Source organism: Cyprinodon tularosa, unplaced genomic scaffold (assembly GCF_016077235.1).
Source record: "Cyprinodon tularosa strain WSP-4 unplaced genomic scaffold, ASM1607723v1 ctg163, whole genome shotgun sequence".
NCBI classification, from domain to species: domain Eukaryota; kingdom Metazoa; phylum Chordata; class Actinopteri; order Cyprinodontiformes; family Cyprinodontidae; genus Cyprinodon; species Cyprinodon tularosa.
The window spans coordinates 326,920-349,524 of record NW_024038467.1 but is presented as its reverse complement, the minus strand read 5'-3'; the positions used below and the strand labels follow the sequence as shown (position 1 = coordinate 349,524).

At 38.8% G+C, this 22,605-nt stretch overlaps 1 protein-coding gene across 4 annotated transcripts; it reads right to left on the bottom strand.

Moving 5' to 3' along the window:
- Positions 1-186: 186 nt before the first annotated feature.
- On the bottom strand, positions 187-21,235 carry kita (KIT proto-oncogene, receptor tyrosine kinase a). Of its 4 annotated transcripts, none has more exons than XM_038280702.1 (21): positions 20,894-21,235; positions 16,769-17,023; positions 15,608-15,892; positions 15,353-15,492; positions 14,859-15,051; positions 13,763-13,949; positions 13,131-13,246; positions 12,779-12,890; positions 11,237-11,421; positions 9,241-9,347; positions 9,004-9,130; positions 8,348-8,452; positions 8,004-8,114; positions 7,033-7,174; positions 6,790-6,953; positions 6,556-6,686; positions 6,071-6,193; positions 4,747-4,858; positions 4,549-4,648; positions 4,209-4,314; positions 187-2,191 (listed from the first exon to the last, which is right to left on the bottom strand). In XM_038280702.1, the coding sequence occupies exons 1-21, from the start codon at positions 20,946-20,948 to the stop codon at positions 2,009-2,011; spliced, it is 3,039 nt and encodes a 1,012-aa protein (XP_038136630.1). In that variant the 5' UTR covers positions 20,949-21,235; the 3' UTR covers positions 187-2,008. The 4 variants fall into 4 exon arrangements, with proteins under 4 accessions (XP_038136630.1, XP_038136632.1, XP_038136631.1 ...); XM_038280704.1 differs by having other exon boundaries at positions 6,790-6,884; XM_038280703.1 differs by having other exon boundaries at positions 14,859-15,030.
- Positions 21,236-22,605: the final 1,370 nt, after the last annotated feature.

Sequence of the window (22,605 nt, the reverse complement as noted above, 5' to 3'; positions counted from 1 at the left end):
AGCAGACAGCAAGAAGCCTCCCAGATCTCCAGATGCATTTGAGATATCAAAAAAGTACTCCAGAGTGTTGTTCAGCATGGGGGTGAGTAGAAAATGAAGGCTAATCATGTTTTGGGTGTACTATTCCTTTAAGAGAAAACATCAAATACAAATATTTTATGATAAAGATGTCACAGTGAGAAGAGCCACAGGCAGATTCCCTTGTTTAATCAACAGAGGGAAATCTGTGCACCTACAGTATAAGAAAATAAAGCATATCAATTTCTGTATCACGGTACCGTTTCTTCATTAAGATAGACATCTTCAAAAGTACTGAAGTTACTTTATAATGAACGAACATCTATATTTACAAAAAAACAAGAAGAGTAAGACTGTGGAGTTTTTAGTAAGCTAAGTGACTTGATGAATCTGTTGTAGTGGCACCTCATGACAGTAAGTCGACTAATCTATGCACACATACAGACATTCACACAAAGGAGGACGTGCATTCTCTCTCATACGCACAAACACACTCACACACGTGTTTGTCAAAGCAAACAGGACACTTTCCTTGCACTCCTTGGAATAACATCCACAGCTGGGAGAGATGCCGGTACCACTCCAGACAACTTGCTAAGAAGTGCTGAAAACCCCACTTCCGATAGAGGAAACAACTGGACGACAAAAGAAGAGAGGGAAGGCAAGGAAACCAGCTACTAAGCTGAGAACAATGAGACAGCGGACACAATAAGTTCCACACCGAGTGTCACCTTCTCAACAAAAAGCTATGACAAGCCTCTGTTTTTCTCTTGCTCCTCTCACCTCGGGGAATACTGCAATCCACTTAATGGCGTATCACATCAGGTTCACCTTTGCTTAATGTATGATATACACTTGAGGAACTGCACGGCTAGCTTGGAAAGACAGCACACCAGTCTGGGTTGGTGAAAACAGTCTCCAAACCATTCATGAATAAACGGAGGGGGAAAAGCAGAGACACTAATCTGAAAACTGGCAGTACCTACCTCATGTTTGTGAACAAATATACAGCGAGAGATGAAGGAGGGAACAGTTACATACATCTTTACAAGAGATCTCTACCTCTCGCAGTCCAGCTGTCAGTGAGTAACAAAGCATAAAGAGTTGCATACCATATCTACATCTACGTATGTTGTTTCTGCAGTCATGCACTAGTCATGTTATTTGCAAACAAATTCCAAAAATGTATTTGCCCTTTAAGTAGCTACCATCCCAGATCTACATCCTAATATACTTGAAGCACTTATGGACATGTCTTCGACAATGTTGCCTAGTAGCTTATACATGTAACCATGTCATCATATGTAAATTAGAATTGGCCCCTGAAAGAATATTTTTCATACAGCATATATCTGAACAGTTGGAAAATAATACTGACAGTTAAAGTGATAAAAAAAACAAAAGACAAAAGTTATATTATCTGCATCATGTTGTGTATAGAATAAAGTTTAAGTGCCTCAAGTGCTTTGTTTTCCACCCAACAACTGCAACAGCCAAAGAAACTGCAAAAGGTGAACCATGATAGAAAAAAAAAAACATTAGAGAATAACCAAAAACACCATAATTAAAAAGTAAAAGAACTCTAAATGATATAAGATAGCTGCTGGATGTGGATCCCCCCCCAAAGAAAAAGGTTAATGATACAACTTCAATGTAAAGAAAATGTGGAAACATGTAACAGTATAATAAGTTGTGAAACAGTTAGAATAATGGTTGATGATCATCTACCCTCCGTGGTGTCTTCAAAGTTCTTCAGATTGTGAGCAATAGCCCAAGTGTCCACCCACCACTCAGTAGGCAAGGATAGTGATTGCAAAGTTTAAAACCATTTATCCACAGAGGTTCTCTCTTGTCATCTTGTCAGAGGTGCATTTACTCTTCTGAGAACCATTTTTGCTGGTAACGGGGAGGCAGACAGATGTTGTAGTTGGATGATTTGTGGCGTAACATGACAGGCACTTTGAGGCAGCCAAACAAGTCCGATGAGTCCTTACACCCAATGGGCATGAAGGATTGTCCCCTCTATGAGGACTTCATGCTGAACCAATAAGGGCTGTGTTGGAGTGCTCTTACTGCTGGCTGGGTGAGAGCTGTGAGCTGCTGTGTTCTGAGAACTGGGCTCCTCCCTCACTCTAGGCAACAAAGGGAGTCTGGAACTGAAGTTCAAATAAATCTGACAGGAAGGAGAGAAAAAAAACTGTTGGAATGGGTTTTCAAGAGAACGCAGTTTTCTTATAACCTGACTGCTAAGATAGCTTCAGAGATCAATTGCTCTTGAATTATCACACAGTTTGTTATATTGACACTGAAAACCTCAGGTCATTTTAAAGGCATTTTTATGTACCTGTACTAGACAAACATAAAATAGTAAATGATTATGCAGTGAGAGGAAAAGAATACATGGTTTGCAGAAGTTTCTACAATAAAACCTCTTTAATCTGTTACACCTTATTTAATCAGAGTTCTAAGAACTGACTTTGGATGTAATCTATTTGGTTACACCTGTTTGTGAATTGATCTCACGATAAATATAGTTGTAGGTTATGGCATCAGAGGCTCATGAGAAAGTAGAATTACACAAACAGCTTCAGCTTAAGGGGTATTAAAAAGAAAACATCATTTTGAAAGTTTGTATGGTGAAAATCCTTTGAATGTATGAACAGGCAAGCATGTGATGTTATTTGTAAATGAGAGGAAATACATTTTCAAAAGACCATCCGGTCTCTGAAAAAGCAGAGCAAGAGTTTTGTCTGCATTGCTGAACATTAAGTCGGCCCTGTTCCTGGTGCATGTCTCCTCCACATCGAGAGAAGTCAGCTGAGGTGGCTCAGACAGCTTTTTCTGTTGTCACCTAGGAGGGGGCCTAGGTGACAACACAGGAAACACTAGAATAACTATGTCTCCTTGCTGGTCTCGGAGCAACCAGGCTTACCTCAGTAGAGCTGAAGAAAGTGTTCGGGGAGAGAGAAGTCTTGGGTCAGCTGAGAATGCTTTCCCCCCGCCCTTTCTTATGGTTTAGCCATAAGAAAGAACTTTACACAAGACACGTCTATTTAGCAGTGTCTGTTTATGTGAGGCCGATGCCCCGAGGAAACATCAAGATTTTTGGAATGGAGGAGCACTGTCACAAGAGAGATAAATTGTTGCTGGGATTTTTCTGTCAGGATGAATAATTCACCTTGCATCAGCAGGAGCTGCAACATGTTTTGTGTTAGCCTTTGTCATTTGAATTTTTTTAATACTGTACAAAAAGATGTTAAAATCTTACTGTGAAGTTAAGTTAGCTCAGTCGCTAGAGCATGAGACCCTTAATCTCAGGGTCGGGGGTTCTCAACTGGCTAGCTCAAGTGGTAAGTCACCCGTTCTGCAAACCGGGTTCATATAGCATCTTTGGGGAATGAGCTGCCAGTGTGGGTCCTTAGGCAACCCTTCACACTAATGCCTGCTTTGGGGAGAGGCGGCCAAGTGGTGAGGGCAATGCGCTTGGAATCCTATGGTTCTGGTTTCAAGACCCACTACCCCGAAATGCCTTGCTAGGTCCCTGAGCAAGACCCTTAACCCTCCACACTCCTCCCCTGGTGCTACTCAAGGTGATGGAACTTGTGATAGTTTAATGACAATAAAACACTGGTGTGATATTTTTTATTCACTCTGGCTGCTACTGCATTGATTAGCATACAAATTTGTCAGTTTGTTATTTTAAAGTTGGTTTCACCTGGATATGTGGGTTGTGTGAGATTGTGTAGCATATCACATTGGGATTTCTGAGGGGCACATGGTAAAGCCTAATCTTACATACTTACATCTATCTATCTATCTATCTATCTATCTATCTATCTATCTATCTATCTATCTATCTATCTATCTATCTATCTATCTATCTATCTATCTATCTATCTATCTATCTATCTATCTATCTATCTATCTATCTATCTATCTATCTATCTATCTATCTATCTATCTATCTATCTATCTATCTATCTATCTATCTATCTATCTATCTCAAATACATTGCTAGTGATTTATGTAAAGAGTATCTCTAGATCACCAGACAAGCTCTGGTGGTAGATCTTGTATATCTTAATTATGTTAATGAGTCTACCTAATGCTTATTAGGTGTTCCTGATGAAAAACTCGAACCTAGAACCTTTTTTGGTTATAGAAAACAATCTAGCACCAGTAACACCTACATGTTTAGTGGCATCTGACAGCAGTTGCTCAATGCTCTCAACCACCTTCCTGAAGGGAGGTCTCTTGAAGGGGTCAGCATCCCAGCAGGAGCTCATAATCTGATACCTGTAAAGAAACACCAACTAAATTATGTCTCTTCTGCTAATACAGTGTATTTTTTGTTAGATATTTTTACAAGGAATCTTTTATTTATATACTTTTTGTACTTCTTGTGCACAGCTAAACACAAAAGGATGTGAGCAGACTGTGATCTAGCCTTCCCATGTTGTCTTCTGCATAGAATCTCACATAATATCTAACCAAACTATCTCTCCTCGTTTTAGATGAACAGAATCTTACATTTCATTAGGTGCAAACTCAGGAGCGTCCATTCTGTATCCTTCTTTTATCTGTTTGTAGAATTTGGCATCTACGGGCATACCAGGATAAGGGCTGTTTCCTATGTTCCAAAGAAATCTTAGATCAGATTATACAATTCAAATAGGAGCAAGATAGCCTGGACTAAGAAGAAAAGGCACCGTAGAGATGGAAACATACCCAAGGAGAAGATTTCCCAAAGCAAGATGCCATAAGACCACACATCACTCTCAAACGTATACACGCATTCGAAGATGCTTTCTGGAGACATCCACTTCACAGGCAGACGAGCCTGAAACAGAGCAGCTCAGTGAACGGGCAGATAGTTGCAATGCACATTTTCATGCTTCATATTCAGATAAAATAGCTGCGGGAAAAAAGTACACAACACAAAAGGGTGCTTAGATATCAGGTGAAAGAAAAATGACATGCCCTTTTTTGTATCACAAGATATATCATAAGAACTTCATACTCCTAACTCATTTACCACTGATAAAAAACCATAACCCCACCCAGCTTGGTAAGTGTCTCACAGGAACTCAAAGCTCCTAATAATTCTGTTTCACTAGTTTTACAAAATGCTAACTGGGGTGCAACATTGTATGTGATATTTTGCTCACCAGATTGTCATTTTATTTTAGATTACATCTATAATTGGTCAATTTTAAACATGATCTGAACAAGTTTATTGCAGCTCTCACTGTCTTGTGGGAAGGTTTACCTCAGCCCCATTCTCAAGTCTTTTGGTGACTCTAACAGTTTTTTTTTTTCTTACCATTGTCCTACATTCTCATGAACTCTGATCAGCTTCCCTGTCCATGTTGAAGAAAACACATGGCCTCACCTCGATGTTGCATTAACCATTCAATTGAGGGGTAAATTAAATTCAGGATGATGGTCTGTGTTAGTTTTGCTTCATAGGAACAGAAGCATATATGCAAAAAAACATAAAAAGACAAAGACATCTTCTAACAACAAAATAAAGGTGAGGTTTACACTTTAAATTTTAATAGTTTACTCAACCAACAAAAGCATTGGTGTTTTAAATTCGTCCGTTCTAATTTTTTTCCACAGCGCATCTGGAAAGCCGGTAAAGGATAGCATACATCTTTTTTTTTTCAAATTAATAAGCTTAGATCAACAGCCAACATAAATGTCGGCAAACCACAAGTGAATGCGCATAAGGTTAATAAAACAAATCCTGTCTCAACCTGAACTCAACGCATGACTTTGCTGAGTTGGGGCCTGCAAAATTCAAACTGTAAATCAATAAATAATATAAAACAAATTGTTGTGTATTTAGATTTTATAAGAGAGGCCCAAATTTGAATATTAATTTGATAATGAAGAAAAGCACAAGTGACAATGAAAACCCCAATAGTTTTACATGATACTCAGGCCTAGGATTAGCTATTTCCCTATTTTGATGGATCTTTGCCTATTTATTTTCTGTATTTCTATTGCTATTATATCAGTAAGAATTCATAGCTGTGAGCAGACTTACATTTCCCTTGACGACATAGTTTGAGTCTGTGGTGATGTCTCTAGCTAGGCCAAAATCACAGATCTTTGCCACTCTTCCTTGGGTCAATAGGATGTTTCGAGCAGCAAGGTCTCTGTGAATGCACTATAACAGGACACATACATAATATGATGACACATAAACAACTGACTTTCATTAGACATGAATGACGTTCTGCTTGTAATGGACATTGCTGTAGAATTTTCTATGCTGAACTTTGTAATGCACAATTACTGAGAGTGACACGCAACATCTCTGGACACAGTATCTGCTCCTCTACAGGGTATACATTTTTCAAAAACATTTGTTTTAGATCTGTTGCATTACCAACATGAACAGCTCTTCTCATGCCAGTACACACGTTTACACACACATAAAGTCTGGTTATCAGGTGTGAGGAGCTTATCCAAATATAAAATTCGACAGCTTTTCACCTTAAGTCTGCAAACTGTGTGGCAGAAACTTACATTTTTGGAAGCTAAGAACTCCATGCCTTTGGCCACTTGGTATGAGAAGCTTAAGAGATCTTCTGTGTCGAGAGACATATCATCCTCATCGAACATATCACCCTCTTTGTCAGCTTCGACGTATTGGCCACCTAAGAGGATTGATAGTTAAAAGAATAATTATTTTTCTGTTGCTTTAGTTGGGTGTTTTAGAGTTTTCTAGGTTAAATGAAATTTGATGAATGGCTGGCTTGCCTTTGCGTAGTGACTGTCTCCGCTCAGAGGACGAGCTCGACAGTCGGTTGCCAGCAACAGAAGGCCTCATGCTCATGTAGCCATTCAAGCTGTCACTGTGAAGAGGAAAGGAGCAGTCTGGTCTGAGCTGAGACCTGCCGTCCAAATACTCTCCCACGCACGTTCTGTATTGAAAATACTAGTACTCTCATTTTTCCCCCCACCACAAATCACTCTTAATGCACACAGAAAAACAAGCCTCACCCTTCTGCAACTCTCTGTTGCATGAGGTTGCGGTAGTAATAGTTTTCCTCCAGCTTATAGGTGATGAAAGACTCTCTCTTTCGCCGGAGAAAATTAAGAAGATCTCCAAAGCAGCAGTATTCAGTAATAACCAGTGTAGGGCCTAAAGATGGAGAAACATGTCTCATCAGAATAAGCTTCCTGAATGAAGAACATATAAAAAGCATTACACAGCTATTTTCCATTACAGACACAAGCTTCACTGTATTTTATGTGGCAGCTAAACCAAAAGATTTTGTAATTAGAAAGTGTAAGAAAAAGGATTAATGCTTTTAAAAACTGTTTAAAAATAAAAGTATCAGTTGTGGTATGTGTTTGTATTCAACACTGTCATTATATTTAGAACCATGTTTCACTTGACAGACAGCTGTGCACATCTCAAGCCTGAAATATTTGCTAATTCTTGGCTTCCTCAGTTAATTAAAGGACCTTCGTTAAATTGAATTGACTCGGAATGGGAATTTCTTTAGCTAATTTTAATGTCCAGATGGACGTTCATCTGATCTAATTTGCTCTGCGACTTTTCTGCCTCTATAAACAGGATATCCCTGTATTTAGATCTCTCAATTTTCCCAACAAGTCAGACCAGCAGCTCTTTCTTTGCTGAAGCAAAGCATCCACACAGCATTATGCTGCCTTGACCATGTATTTTGAGTTTCCATTTCTCCATATCTTATATTTACAATTGCAAAAGAAAAAAAAAACATTCATCATCCGTCATTTTCTCTCCACTTCCCACTTACGTGTTACCTAAAAAAAATACCTGCATTAATACTTTAGGGTTGTAAATATTTTTACAAGGCCCCATAATTACTAGTAATTGTATTATTAGTAATTTGTCATATGACACAAAACCATCCACAATCACTTCTAGACAAACTCTTCCAGTTTTAATCTAATATTTAAACTCTAGAACAACATTGGTGCCACACCTCCAACAGTGCAGGCTCCGAGCAGGTTGACAATGTTTATGTGGTTTCCCAAGTAACTGAGGACTTTCAGCTCCGACATCAGGGCCTCCTTCTCTGTGGCGTGAGCGCTGGCTGTAAGAAAAGCAGCATGACCCGTATTTTTAAAAGAAGCAAAGTCTGCACATCTTGAAAAATGATTATATATCCTCATTTAATAATTTTGCTGACTAACCAAATAAATTCCACCTGGAGGCTAAATATTGTTATGATAATATTGGCCTGTGCTGAACACCTGCAGGCAATCCTTAGAGCTACTGTGTACATTTCTAAGATTTTTTCTTTGTACATGCAGTGACAGAGCTTACACTTGAGCATTTTCACTGCCACCGTCATGACAGAATCAGCATTGGCAAGTCCATACGCGGTGGCTTCAACCACTTTTCCAAATGCACCAGATCCTAGTGTCTTCCCTGAAAAAAAGAAGGTCAGATACAAAAATGTTATCCCCTTTCTTCTTTTTCCTTCCAAAAACAGACAGCGAACCAGTGCTTTCAGGACTACTACAGTTTTAGCCCTCAGGCTGTGTGTGCAGTCACCAGGACGTGTAGGATCCTGTTTGAAGAGCGCTGTTGAAAACAACACCCAGAATACGTCAACAATATTATGTTTGCATAGGAGGAGTGTGGTTTCTTTCTCATTCAGCTCTGGAACGAGTTGGTCAGTTAACACCGACACAGCTAATACCTTAATGCAGTGTACACATTTGTAAAAAGAAAATGTTAAATCTGCGTGAAGTGGCTGTAGGGTATCATCATTTGAGTTAAGTCATATTGACAGTAAGGTCTGCCTAATGCATCCAACCTCATTTATCTCTCCAAATGTATCTACACTTGGCATATAACAGCTTGACAACACATAAAGGACATAAGCGATGCAATGTGTTTTGTATGATGGATTAATGGTATTAAAGTGGCTATTCAAGAACGCCCACTCTAACGGACTTTGGTAAAGGCGTACTCACCGAAACGCAAGTTGCTCCGTGGGAATTCCCACTGGTGATCGTATGGCAGCTGCGTGGGGTCAATATACACGTAGTTGTTTCCGTGGATTCCTTCAATTACTTTCCATTGAATCTGGTATTTTGGTTTCTAAAAAAAAGAAAAAAGATGCTCAAATGAGTTAATGAGTTTGTGACAGACTTAACCTGTGATTGACTGATGGGTGTGCCTCACGGAGTAAAAACTCAACCCGGTCTTACCTGCATGTACTTGTAGAATAGCATGATAACAACGAGGCAGAGGATGCCTGCTGCTGATATGAACCCAATCAGCAGAGGACTGAATAGATCGTGCATAACGCTTTTCTCTGCAGGGAGACAGAAATTATAATGTTAGATAATGAAAGACCCAATCAGAGACTCTTTCATTAGTTTGACATGTTTATACTGTATATGACATTGTAAAGGGGCATTAACGTAAGCCAGAAAAGACTAAGCAACAGTGAAGCATGCATTGATCAAATAGCAGTAAACTAATCCAATTAACCATGTAACATAGATAAATGCACCCGTTTTATTTACTAAATGCAATGTTTGCACCTCATTCTGCTCTAATGTCATGAGACTTTGCACAATTCTTGTCAGTGCTACTGCTGCTTTTGCAGCTGTGCTGTTGAGCACTTGTATGTAATCAATGTTCTGTTCCTTTGTGTCTGGCAGGTTGTGATGCCTCATTGTTTTGCTCCTCTGCACACACTGGGTGTAATAAGCTCTTTAGCGATAAGAAGCTTTCTCTCCACTTCAAATCTGAGAATGCAGAGTCTGCAGGAACTAATCCCCTGTAAACCTGTCAGTGGGTTCTAAAGCAATGTTTTCTTTGCTGCAGCTCACTGACACCTATAAGCCTCCCACAGACCACTGAATGCCCACTGCTGAGGATCCTACTGTGCTCCTACATTCTGAAGCGCCTCCGCCTGGTCTGCTGTTACTCTGTGTTCAACAAATCTTGGGACTGGCTTCCAAAGACATGTCCTGCCTGGCCACACACACTGACTCTACATACTGCACACCCACATGGCAACAGTTAGCCTCCCCCCCCCCCCCCCCCCACCATACTGCACGCTCAGATAGAAACAATTTTGGTGTACTTTCAGCTGCAGTGCCAATGCTTTTAGGACACCATGTAGCAGATGGTAAGGCAGTTGCAGGAGAAGGGATTTAGAGTCATAACGTACACAAAGGACTAAAGCTAATTCCTATTTGCAGCAAAATATAACTGAGGTAGTACATATTTGCTTATGTTTACCAAATCGATGAGAATCTGCCAAGTAGCAGTAAGTTCAGGGTTAATCTTTGCCAAAAGCCATGTTTTTAGAAAACATTTTGAGCCGAGGAATTATCCCTTGTTGGATTTACTGAGGGTGCAACCCTGCTGAGATAATCAAGATGACAGAACTGAGATTGACAGGCAGTTTGCTGTTTTAACAAAACCTGTAGTTTTTATTTGATGTGGGGCTAATAAACCACAAAAGTAAAAAGATGAATTCTTGTAGCTCAAGAGAGAAAATACTTAGAAGAGAACAACAGTACAGAAAACATTTTAAACATGTCCAGTAAGAATCGACGTAGAAATAAGCAAAATTGAGACAACTGCTGAGGAAGTCTTTATTTGATTTATTTATCCTTGTCAAAGAGGAACAAATCTAGAAATTAAAAAAAACTAAATAAACCTATTCATGCTTTAATAACAATTAGGAAAGCAGTGGGATGGGATTGTCTTGTTACCAGATTAATTAGTAATAGCAATAAGACACCACCTGCAGTAATATTTTTTTCCTGAAGGGTACTTTAACATGATAATTGTAAGACTCCTAATGAAACTCACATTTTCTGAAGTACTTATTGAATATATCTTTACATGCAAGGTAAGCTGTTTAAGTCAGAGTTAATAAGAAATTTCTCGCTCTAACTTCCAACTTCTATGGACCTTTTTGTAAACATTTTCAAATTCAAATTGAGCAGTAATAACTAAATTGCATAATCCATTTGTTTCCTCACAATCAAACAGAGTCTATAGTGGTTAAAGAAACATAGTATATCTAGACCACAATTATCAAGTTTAAAAACATATTACTTTTTTTTTGTGTACGCTTTAACAGTTCACCAAGTCTAAAAATTATGACTTTCAGAAGATTTCATGAACTTTTGAGTAAAAACTGTTTTTGTAGGGAAAAGTAAAAATTTGGTGCAACTTTACCGCTTATAGAAAACAGTATAAAGGCTTGCTCTCCCTCAGCTGTGGCGACACACTCCAGAGTATTAAATCTTCCTCCGTTGATGTTGACTCGACTCTCCACCCCCGTCTTCCCAAACGCAGGGCTGACCAATGTGACTGTATTGACATTTTGTTCCTCCTGGGTGCCATTCTTCTGTTGGGAGCACCTAAAGGTAGAAATGTTTATTATTGCTCTATTACATTATGAAATTCTTTTGGCAAGCCTTGGCCTCCCTTTTACTAAACCCAGGTAAGAGATGAACTAAACAGCTGGCCTTTATTCAGAATTAACCACCTTGACCAGTTTTGCATAGAGATAAAAAAACTTCATTTTAGATATATATTTTTTTATAATTGATATTGGAATGAAAACAAATAGCTACCATAATTTTAGTTTGTAACGTTGATCTGTTACCAAATTATATTCATGCATATTTTTGAGAAGAAAAAAAACAGATAAGGGGCAGGGGAACATGTTTTAAATTGGCATATTCCTACAATATCTACACATTTCTGGTGCCTTCAAAATAACTTATTTAATATAATGCCTTGCACCTGAATTATTTATCTTAATGCAATATCGTACTTGGAAAAAGTAAAAATTCAAATGAGAAAACCATATAATAAAACAGCTGATTGTATATTAATACTAACCACAATCTGTTTAATTCAAAACAGCAAAAATAATGAAAGTTTTTGTCCATAAAACAAAACTTAAATGTTTAAAGTTTGCCCTGATTCTCCAGTGCCAACAGTTCTCTTTTACAGGCAGTGGCCTATTGTTAACAATGTTTAGATTCACTTGACTTCCTCTTCCTGTCTAAAAATCAACACGCTTGTCGTTTGATGAGTATCAAGTAGATTTCATTTAATACTTCAATAAAACGATTGGGAAGGATTATCAAGAGTGACTCATCGCATGTGCTGCTTGGGACTACCGTTGCTCTGACAACCAGATGCTCCTCCCTCAACACTCCATATGTGGGGCAAGTTGCATTCAAGCTGATGGGTCTGATCACCTCCAATCACAAGTCGATTCTTAACAATCCCCTGTCACATTGCAGGGGGTGCAGGGAATCATCTCATCAGTGTTAACCAATCACAAGTCAGACCTGTCAAATCCTGCAATCCTTCATTCCATTGTTATCATCATTCCCTGACTCCATCCAGTGGGTCTTTGTATGACCTTTAAGACCCTTTGGTTATATTGTCCAGGCTTAATAATAAAAATAAAGAAAAGCCCACGTCTGATAAGCTATCTTCGCTTGTACTGCGAGAACTCATGGCATCACTGTTTTTGTTTTAGTATTACAGGCTGACAGATGATAATCCTGATTGATATTTAAAATATTACAGGAAACCAAGCAATTTATTTTTTTCTTCTAATATCTGATCATAAAATGGTTGACATGTCATGTTTTAAATTTAGCCACAGTCATGACAACAGAAATAAAAGGACTAAAAAAAGAAAAGTTTAACAGACTTCTGGATTTTATGTATTTGTCCAGTTTCTGAAAGCCTCACCTGACGTAATGCTCACAGTAGTACCATTTGATCTGGGGGGCAGGGTATCCTTCAGCCACACAGCGCACCTGTCCATCCACTGGGCCCTCATAAGATATAATCTCAGGCTTACCTGGTAAACAAAAGTTAACGTCAGACTGTTGACCGTTAAGCAATAAAATGCAGATTGAAGATAAGGCTTTTGCACAATTTATATCTGTAAGAGCAGAGAGTTAAACTTAATTTTATTACATTCCTAGAAGTCCAATCAGCAGTGTCAGCTGCTAAAGATTCTAGCACTCTGGAGAAATACATTTAATGATATGGCTTAAGGGGAAATGAAACCTTTAACAAAAAGCATTACATTACTTACTGATTACAAAGATGGTGAAGGTCTGATTTACCACCATGGCGCCGTTGGAGGCTTCAAAGGTATAAATGCCACCTTCTGCTACCTTGAGCCGAACCAGCCTCAGCTCGCTGCTGTAACTGAACAGGAGATGAAGACATTTTTAGCATGAATGCTTTTTTTTACTGCTTTAGGTGATGAGGGAATAGAAAATAACTGATAATCATTGGCATCTAGCCCTGACTATTTCACAAGTGCTAATCTATCTATATGGACTCTGGATAATGAGGGCTTTATTTAAGTATTGTGTTCTTTTTTATACATCTGAATAACATTTATTGACTTGTGTCCAGCTAATGAAAGGCTATATCTTAATCATTTCCATATAACAGTGGTGTTTGGTCAAATATGGGAGACATGTGTGCCTGCATAACACCTAATAATTTTTTTTCTCCTACACATTTCATTAACTTGAGGCAAATAGCAGCTGACGTTTGTAATCTGGCCTTGATTGCTTAAAAAGAAACCCTTGAACGAGATTTTTTTGTCTCCAGCTGTTTTTCTCAAAAAGCAGTGACCTAAAGCTGCTAAATTCCATTAGATGCAACTCTCATCTTCTGGTACATGTAGTTCAAATGGTTCGCGTGTGCTGACACCTGTAGTCTTTGCTGTCCATACTGATCACGTGGTCACTGGCGTTTTTCAGTTTGCGGCCCATGAAGCTCCAGGAGATGCTATGTGGTTTTGGGTATGCCTCCATTTTAACTTTCAATGACAAACTCTCACCTGATCGAACATGGAAGGTTCTGTTGTAGATTTCTGATAGGCTGATAAATCCCCTTTCTGAAACATGAAAAAATGGGGCATTTATGTAAGACATCCTGTGGAAATTTAAAATAGCTGGTATGGGGATTTTCTGGTACATAACATTAATTCAGTTTTCATGAAAATACTTTACAATTGTGTGTCAAATGTATCAATTTAATAGATTAATGATTTCTCAAAATATGGACATTTTAGGAGAGATGTTTGGTTTCTTTCTAGCAGAAAATTAGCCAATATCTAAAAGTTCATTTCAGGCATTAATGGGCTGCATAATAGCTTTGTTTAGCCTGTGGCCTGATTAAACACTGTGCTAAACTGCGGTCTTGTCAGGAGTTAGATGAGAAGAGTCCCAACGATTAAACAGAATGTCTTAAAGCAAAAAAGTCAGCATAATAATGTTAATTTATCTTATATGTTATTTCAGTAAACTTGATCTAGATAAAACATTTCCTGTTTTAATCATGAAAAAAACTTCTTTACCATTTAATTCAGAATACAATTTGAAAGCAGGGTAGTTTTGCTCTTTGAGTGTAGTCCATGCAGATTAAAACTGAAAACAGTAAAATTCCCAACTTTCAGCAGTTAAATCAATTTAAAGTCACTCCCTTTAGCATCTGCAACAGTCTGACTTTTTCAAAACTCACCAACAAAGCAAAGATAACCAGAGAGGAACAGATTAGAAAACAGAACTTAAAGTATACCAAAGCTATAAATCTCTATATTTATTGTTTTTTTTTTTAGTTTGCTCCTACATCCTCTCAAAATATTACTCTTCTCAACTCAAAGTTAAGCAAAAACAGAAATGTTTAGCAAAAAGCTTTTTGAGGAAAATGTTTTTTTAAAAACTAGAAATGTTCCATGTGTAATTTCTTAAATATAACTAATATTGGATTAAACAAGGCTGAACTTTTATTTTTCAATACTAACCATAAACATCCAGCCACACCGACATCGTGCTGTTTCCTTTCTCATTTTCAGCTTCACATTTGTAACTCCCAGCATCTTGTGGACGTACTGCTGCTATTTGAAGTGTGGCACTGTGCGTATGAATGTAGTTCGCCGTCTGGATACGTGCAGTGCCATCAACCTTTGGTTGTTGCTGTGGATACCAGACGGCACCCTGTCAACGCCCAGAGATCTCTAGAGATTAACCCCGAATGCATGTCTATCCTTGCCAAGCAAATAGTAAAAAAGAAACACATGCATGCAACCACAGATGCAAGCTCTCCATTCCGCCACTATTGCATTCTGCAGAGCACAAATTCATCCAAAATCCTTAGCACATGCAGAGACAACTTTGACCCTTTTCCTCTTGCACATTCATACACATGATGAAAATGCAACATAAAAGTAAATGCCCTTTCGGACATGTGAACATGCATAGCACATCCTACAGCAAACATAAAGCTGATGAATCTCACCGAGCCAGGTGGTGCCGTCCACTTCACTTTGAGGTCTCCATTGACATTTGTGGCATTGCAGGTGATTGACAGACTCTGATTTCGAGTTAGAATTATTCTCCTGGGATGCTGCACCTGGATTTTAGGAGGACCAACAGGCACTGAAAGAAGACAAGTTGATCTAAATCAGAGCTGGGCCAAAAATTACCAAAAAGGATTTTTCACGGACTTTGCAAACTTAGTAACACTTGCATTGAACTCAGCGGCACCTGTTACCTGGATTAACTGTCAGAGAGTATTCCTCAGATCTGATGTGTTTATTCTGAAGTGTCCCTGAGCACACATAGCATCCCTCATAAGTCTTTTTTATATTGTAGATGAAGATTCCTTGCTCCAAGCTAGTAGAAAACTGGAGATCAGGGGAGAGGGCTCTTCCGGAGCATGTTTCCAAACCTAAACTGCTAAGACTTGGATCAGTCGTGTGGCATGGTATGATAGCAGTGTCTCCCTCACGATAAAGAATACTGGACAGAAATGGTTTTCTGAAAAGTCTCTCAGGATCTGTCAAGAAAATACATAAATTGGGAAAACTTTTGTCAGAGAGTTGCAAGCAGGGCTTCACACTGAATTGCTTAAGCTTTATAGCTATGTATTTTGTGCTGATGTTCAATACTCAAAATAAATGCTGCTGATGAAATTACATCTATGTGAACAATGTCTATGGGTTTAGTATATTTTTATAACATATATACTATATGTTATAAAGATATTTTCAGTTTCCATGTGGCTCAATTTTAATGAAAATGTCACAAAACATACAATAGAGATGCAGCAATTAAACATGGGAATTTAAACCAGATGTAATAATAGAAATAAGGATCGGGGTTAGAGCTATTTGACAGCTCTATTATTCAGGATTTGCTATATCAACAGAAGCATCCAGCCACTGAGGCAAAAGCAAACTCTGGTGGCATAATCGTATCCATATAGTTAGCATATTCCCTTGAAGTTCTTTTTAAAATGTCCCAAAACAAACAAGGTATTTTATGTAATGATACACTTAAGTTGAAAAGCAGTCTGTTGTTTCTAAGACAGATGTGGGGCTGTTAAGCAAATGATCAGCACATGATAAGAGCCTGCAGTGATGGCACGGAGCCAAATGGATGTTGGGCCACAAAGAGAAGAAAAGATAGTAAAACTCAGTTCTGCACTTGATAAATAGCTCTACAATCTACCACACCTGTGTAGAGAAACATACACCCTCTTCTGCAAACAAATGTACAAACTCTGTTTCCTGTCAGAGAAGAGAATACTTGCCAAAAACGTGCTTTGCTTCTGACTCGAGTCTGAATTCCTAATGATTTAAGTTCTGCTGACCTTACATACAAACCCATTGCTGTTTTACACACTAATAGCCATGGAATTTCACGCAGATACCTTTCACATAGACGAAAATGGAGGCTTCCTCACTGGATTTCTCATCCCGGCAGATGTAGCGGCCCCGATGAAAAGCCTGAGCCTTTGGGTAGTGCAATATCAACATCCCATCTTTCTCCGTAGCCTTAACAGGCTTGTTCCGATTCCCTCGCCACCACAGTGACCTGTTTTCACTCTTGCAGCGCAGGTCAATGGGATGGTTGAGCAGAACAACGATGTGGGGCTCGTTAGGGATAATAGTGGGCTTTGTGTTGCCTAAAACGGGATTGGAAAGATTTATGACATGAGGGAAATTTTCTCAATACTACAGAGTTAACATACCAAAACATATATATTACCCACACAATGCATCTGGACTATGAGACCTTAAAAACAAATGTCTTATGCAAAGGTTAATAATTCACACTCAAAACATGACAAATCCATACACATAAGCCCTACCAAATAACATGTCAGTTGATACATGCAAGGTATAAGCAGCTAATTACTGGAACTAGTTAGGATTTGCATCATGTTTTAAATGAAACAAAACAGCAAATAATAATTTCTGACAGCTTGAGAGTCACCAAAGTAACATGACTCCCCCCCCTCCAAAAAAAAAACAACAAAAAAACAAAATACAAAAAAACTCTCTCATCAGCTATCATCATGGGAATCTTTCAATTCTTCAAATTTTGAAGATGGTAGAGTGCTAAGTGTCAGATGAAACACAATCTAATTTGTGCAACACACTCCTGAATCAAAGTTACAGTTTGTTATAGGACTGGTCCAATACTAGCTTCTGTTTTTTGTTGCTCTAAAATGGTTTAAAGTTAATCATGTCCTGCTCGAAATAATGTATTGAAAGTAATAAGTATGAACAAAAGAAAGTAATAAGTATGAATGAATTTGCTAAAACAGTATTTTTACAAGATTAAAGTTCCATCCATCCATCCATCCATCCATCCATCCATCCATCCATCCATCCATCCATCCATCCATCCATCCATCCATCCATCCATCAGGGTTAAGGGGGTGTTTATGTGAAGGAAGAGCAAACCCACAAACACACACGCCTAAGGGCAGTTTAGAATCATCAATCAACCTAACAGTCATATTTTTGGATTGTGGAAGGAAGCTGGTGTACCAAGAGAGGACCTTTATCTGTGACAACATGCAACACATTCCTGTTGGAAGGCAACTGTGCTACAAGCTGTAACACCATCTTAATCAATTAAAGTTTCATTCAGATCAATTAAATATAAAGTAAGCTATATTTCTATTGGTGATTTTATTTGTGTGCTAAACTATTTGGAATATCATCTTTGGAGCAAAAGTCAATGCTGGATCATTGTCTTAGAATGAATGAATTATGAGCCTCTTCTCAAACTGAACAAACTTGGTCTCAAATTTTAAGGTAATGTTGGCTGAAAAACTACCCAGCCTTGATTAGAAGACCCAGCAGTTTTTAAAGTGTAACAACTGTGTTTATACAGTGCGAAATAAACACTCAGTGTTGTGACACATGGTGGGGCAGTGTATAACATGTTGCTTTGTAACAAGGTTCTGGTTTTCGATTCATGGCCCGGGGTCTTGCGTGGGTTCTCCTCAGGTAGTCCGGCTTCCTCCCACAGTCCAAAAACATGACTGTTAGGTTAATGGGCTTCTCTAAAATGTTCTTAGATGTGAGTGTGGTGGACTGTCTTTTTGTATCTGCCCTACAACAGATTGGCAATCCTGCCTCTCAACCACAGACTGCCGAAGATCGGCACCAGCCCCACCACGACCCTGGCGGAATAAGTGGGAGAAGATGGATGGAGTGTTGTGACACAGGAGATGAAATCTTAAACATAACATCAATTACTATATTCCTGTAAATGACCAAAGCATTTAATCTGTCACCATATACATTACCCTCATCATCCAGTGATTTCTTAGGAAAACTATTTATTCTTCACAGCCACAATAAACAGACGGACAACATAAATGCCTGGTTTTACTCTGACAAAAACTATGTTTTTCGTGTAAATCCATTTTAGGTAATCAGTATAAAACACCACAGTGGTGGTGCAAAAATAGGCAGCTCCTGATTAAGATACCCTCAAAGTCCCCACTTAGATACAAAAAAGGAGGTTCAGTTTAATTAAGCTTGCACTGACATTCTCAATACATGATCTGTCAAAACACTGAATGACTAAACAGAGGAGCTTTAAAAAAAAAAAGGATGTACAGATGAGGATGTACAGATGAGAGTCCACCAACACCCGGAAAACTAGAGCTTTAATCTGGAGTACGAAGTGGAAATTAAAAGGATTCTGGAATAATGTCGTTTATATATGTTGTTACACAGTAAAACATGTTTTTTTTTTCCTTTTAAATAATTATGTTTCAAAAACGTATGCATATCAAACTATCTGGTAATAGTGGTTTAATGGGATGGGGGCAGCAACATTTATAGGAGTGGCCAAAGCAAGCAAACTCCCTCTCACACACAAACTAGTTATGTCCCGCTATCCTTATGGGGACTTTGCATCGGCTTCAACTCCATTCATTTCTATGGCCTTACCCTGACCTCTACCCTAACCATTACAGGCAGACAACTAACCATAAACCTAATCTAAACGCATTTCACACCTTAGTCCTAAACCTAACCCCCAGAATAGATCCGTTTCTCATGGGAATCAGTCGTTGGTCCCCATAAGTAGGCCTACCTGGTCATTAACAAAAACATGGCCACACAAGTACACAAGCACACACGATTTGGTGGACACATCCTAGAAGGGAGTTGTAAATGTCTTAAAACAAATTCACCTCTTAACTTCATAATGCTTTTAACCTTGAGTCAACAGAGGGTGCGCGTCTGACGCCAAATATTTTTTACAGATAATTTTTGCAAAAAGCTTTTATACCCGGATAAGGAAACAACACAATAGAGAAGTGATATTACAATATCGAGCATGTTATATAATTTAAAGATTAATTCTTTAACGTGTTTATTTACAGCATCATCATTATAAAACCGGGCTCGTTATCTGTACCCCGTGCGCAAGCGGGCTTTAGGAAAACTTCATGGCGTGCCCTGTTGCATCACATGACCGTTCCTGAGCACACTGCTCCCAGTGCTGCCCTCATTCAAACCCTGGCAGATGATCAATATCGCGTGTGCTCAGTGTTCTTGATCACCGTCTCAATCAGCGTTGGTCGGATGGAAGAGGCTATGAAGTCCACCTGACGCCGCCCATGGAGCCTCCACCAGGGCGCAGCGAGTGCGCAAAGCAAAAACAAATCGCTGTCTCAATTTCTTCTTTCAAACCGGCTGTACTGAACTTTTTTCTTTTTTTTTCTTCCATAAATTTGCCTTTAATCTCTAACTGGGAATTCCAGCTGTTTATAATAATAAAAAAAAAAATACAGATATGCCTCCGGGTGGGCATCTATCTACTTCCTTGAAACTAACCTAAACAAAAGGTGGCCACACTGTCCGCATTAATAAATAGGTTAAAAACATGTTTTATTTTGGCTTTATTGTGGACCTCGGCCTTCATGGTCAGGGACCAGGTGATATGCCAAGTCATAATAAATGCAATATGCTTTTAAGCTGCAGCCCACTCAGAGTGGGGACAGGTTTAAAAACTTCCTCGTGAATCAAACATATCTCGGAACGGGTGAAAAACAAGCCTGTCAAACGGCTGTGGATCTAACTCGTTTGCATGATTCCTAGGAATCACAAACCATTATTTTTACATAGTGACGGTTATGCGCTGCTGGTATATTTGCATCATACTCAATATTACTCGATAATCAGCTTTAACCCTACTGGCTTAAAGTTATTTATTTATTGTCTTAATTACGCCCTGTTTCTTGATTAAAGCTTAAATTATTTAAGTAAGTCTCGCATTCAAATAGTCAGAGTATCTGCTTCCCTCATTGGGTTTCTGTGGCTTCAGGTTGTCTCTTCAGACTTAGGATCCGACTCCTGATACACAGAAAAAGTATTCCAATGCTGATGTAAAAATGTAAGGAAACTAATCTAAAAAAATAAAATAATTGATTGTTAAACTTCAACTTCACCCTTTCCTGTGAGTAAATAGTAACAAGTTGAGCGTGTAATATGACACGTCAAACACCCATGCTCTGCAGCCTTACCTAGGTGGAAGCTTAGCTGTAAAAAAACAAACAGCAGTATCCAGAGGTATTCCATAGTTAGTATTCCATGGGTCTAGCCGTGAGGTGAGCCAGTGGCGCAGTGGTCTAGGTAGCCCTCGATCGCACTCGCTGAGCGCGTCCGGCTTGTGGGAAGTTTGACAGCGGAGCTCTGACAGAGGCGCGCTTCTCACAGAGCTTTAAAGGCACAGATGCTCAGCAGTGTCTCTGAAAGCATGCTGTTGTCCTGCAGCGTGCCGGAGGGGACGGTGCGGGCCCACCAGGTGGCTCTGCCTGAGGAGGGAAGTCAACTGCATGTTGGTAGGAGTCCAGTGGTGGAGCCTCTTTTACTGACAGAGAGAGAGAGAAAGAGGAAGAGAGAGAGGGAGGTGTCACCGTGTGGCCACTAGTCTCTGCCTTATAAAAAAGAAAAACAAAAATAGACAGACATGCAGAAAGATGAGGAAAAGAGACCTGGTTATCCAAACCCGAATAAGAGATTGCTTTTATTTGGTTAATCCCCATCACTTTTTTACGTTTTACAGAAGCTAAGTCTCTTTAACATATACTTGTGGAATTAATACATCTCCTTAATAAAAAATATCGGCATTATATATACTAATATAGGCATTAAAAGATCTCCAAAGGAGCTTCTCTAAATTACAGAAGACATCTCACTGGCATTTGTGAACCAGGAGAATTATGCTAGATAGATAGATAGATAGATAGATAGATAGATAGATAGATAGATAGATAGATAGATAGATAGATAGATAGATAGATAGATAGATAGATAGATGGATGGATGGATGGATGGATGGATGGATGGATGGATGGATGGATGGATGGATGGATGGATGGATGGATGGATAGATAGATAGATAGATAGATAGATAATTTTAAGACACATGGATTATTTTTTACAACTGGTAAGACTTTGAGTTTGATGGTTTGTGAATTCCTACATAAAAATTCTTAAATGTATCATTATTGTTATTTTACACTGATGTTCAGTTTTTGAAAGAGGAGATGCACTCATAAACCATTTGATTTTATTTTTAACTGAGTTTTAATTAACAAAAAAAGCAACAGCAACACAAAAACAAGAGCAAATGTGCAGCGAAGGAGCACAAAAGGCCCATGTAAAGGCTATCTGTTGTTAACCGAGGAGGCACAAGGGTTGGAGTCGAAGGACCTCAGGGTCAGCTAGAAGACAGCAAGCCAACAAAAAGCTTTGGAGGCTGTTGATTGAGAGCAGACAAAGGAGCTAAAGAGGATAGTGGTAAAGTCTCCGGAGGATGGCTAGGGGAATACTTCAACCTCCAAAGGAACTCTAGAGGGTGTGTGGAGGATGGTGGGATTCCACAAAGTAGTTTATATGCAGCAGGACTTAGCAGTGGAGGTATAGTAAAACAAGAGTTTTTTTCACATAGCATAAGAGCTGAATGTTGCCTTTTTATGTTTGGTATTGGGCATGATAGGTAGACTTTAGCCAAATGACCTGGCTGGTGCTCAAGGCAGTTGACCACACACAAGTCTGTTATTTATAATTAATGATCTGTGATTTTACACTAATATAAGTATTTTAATGTTTATACTCTGACACAAACGGTACCAGAGTGAGGACATCATAACTTGGGTTATTTGCTATACTTCATAGATTTAGAGCAACAGCATACTTTAATGGCCCCTCTATTGAAAGCATAGTACCAAAT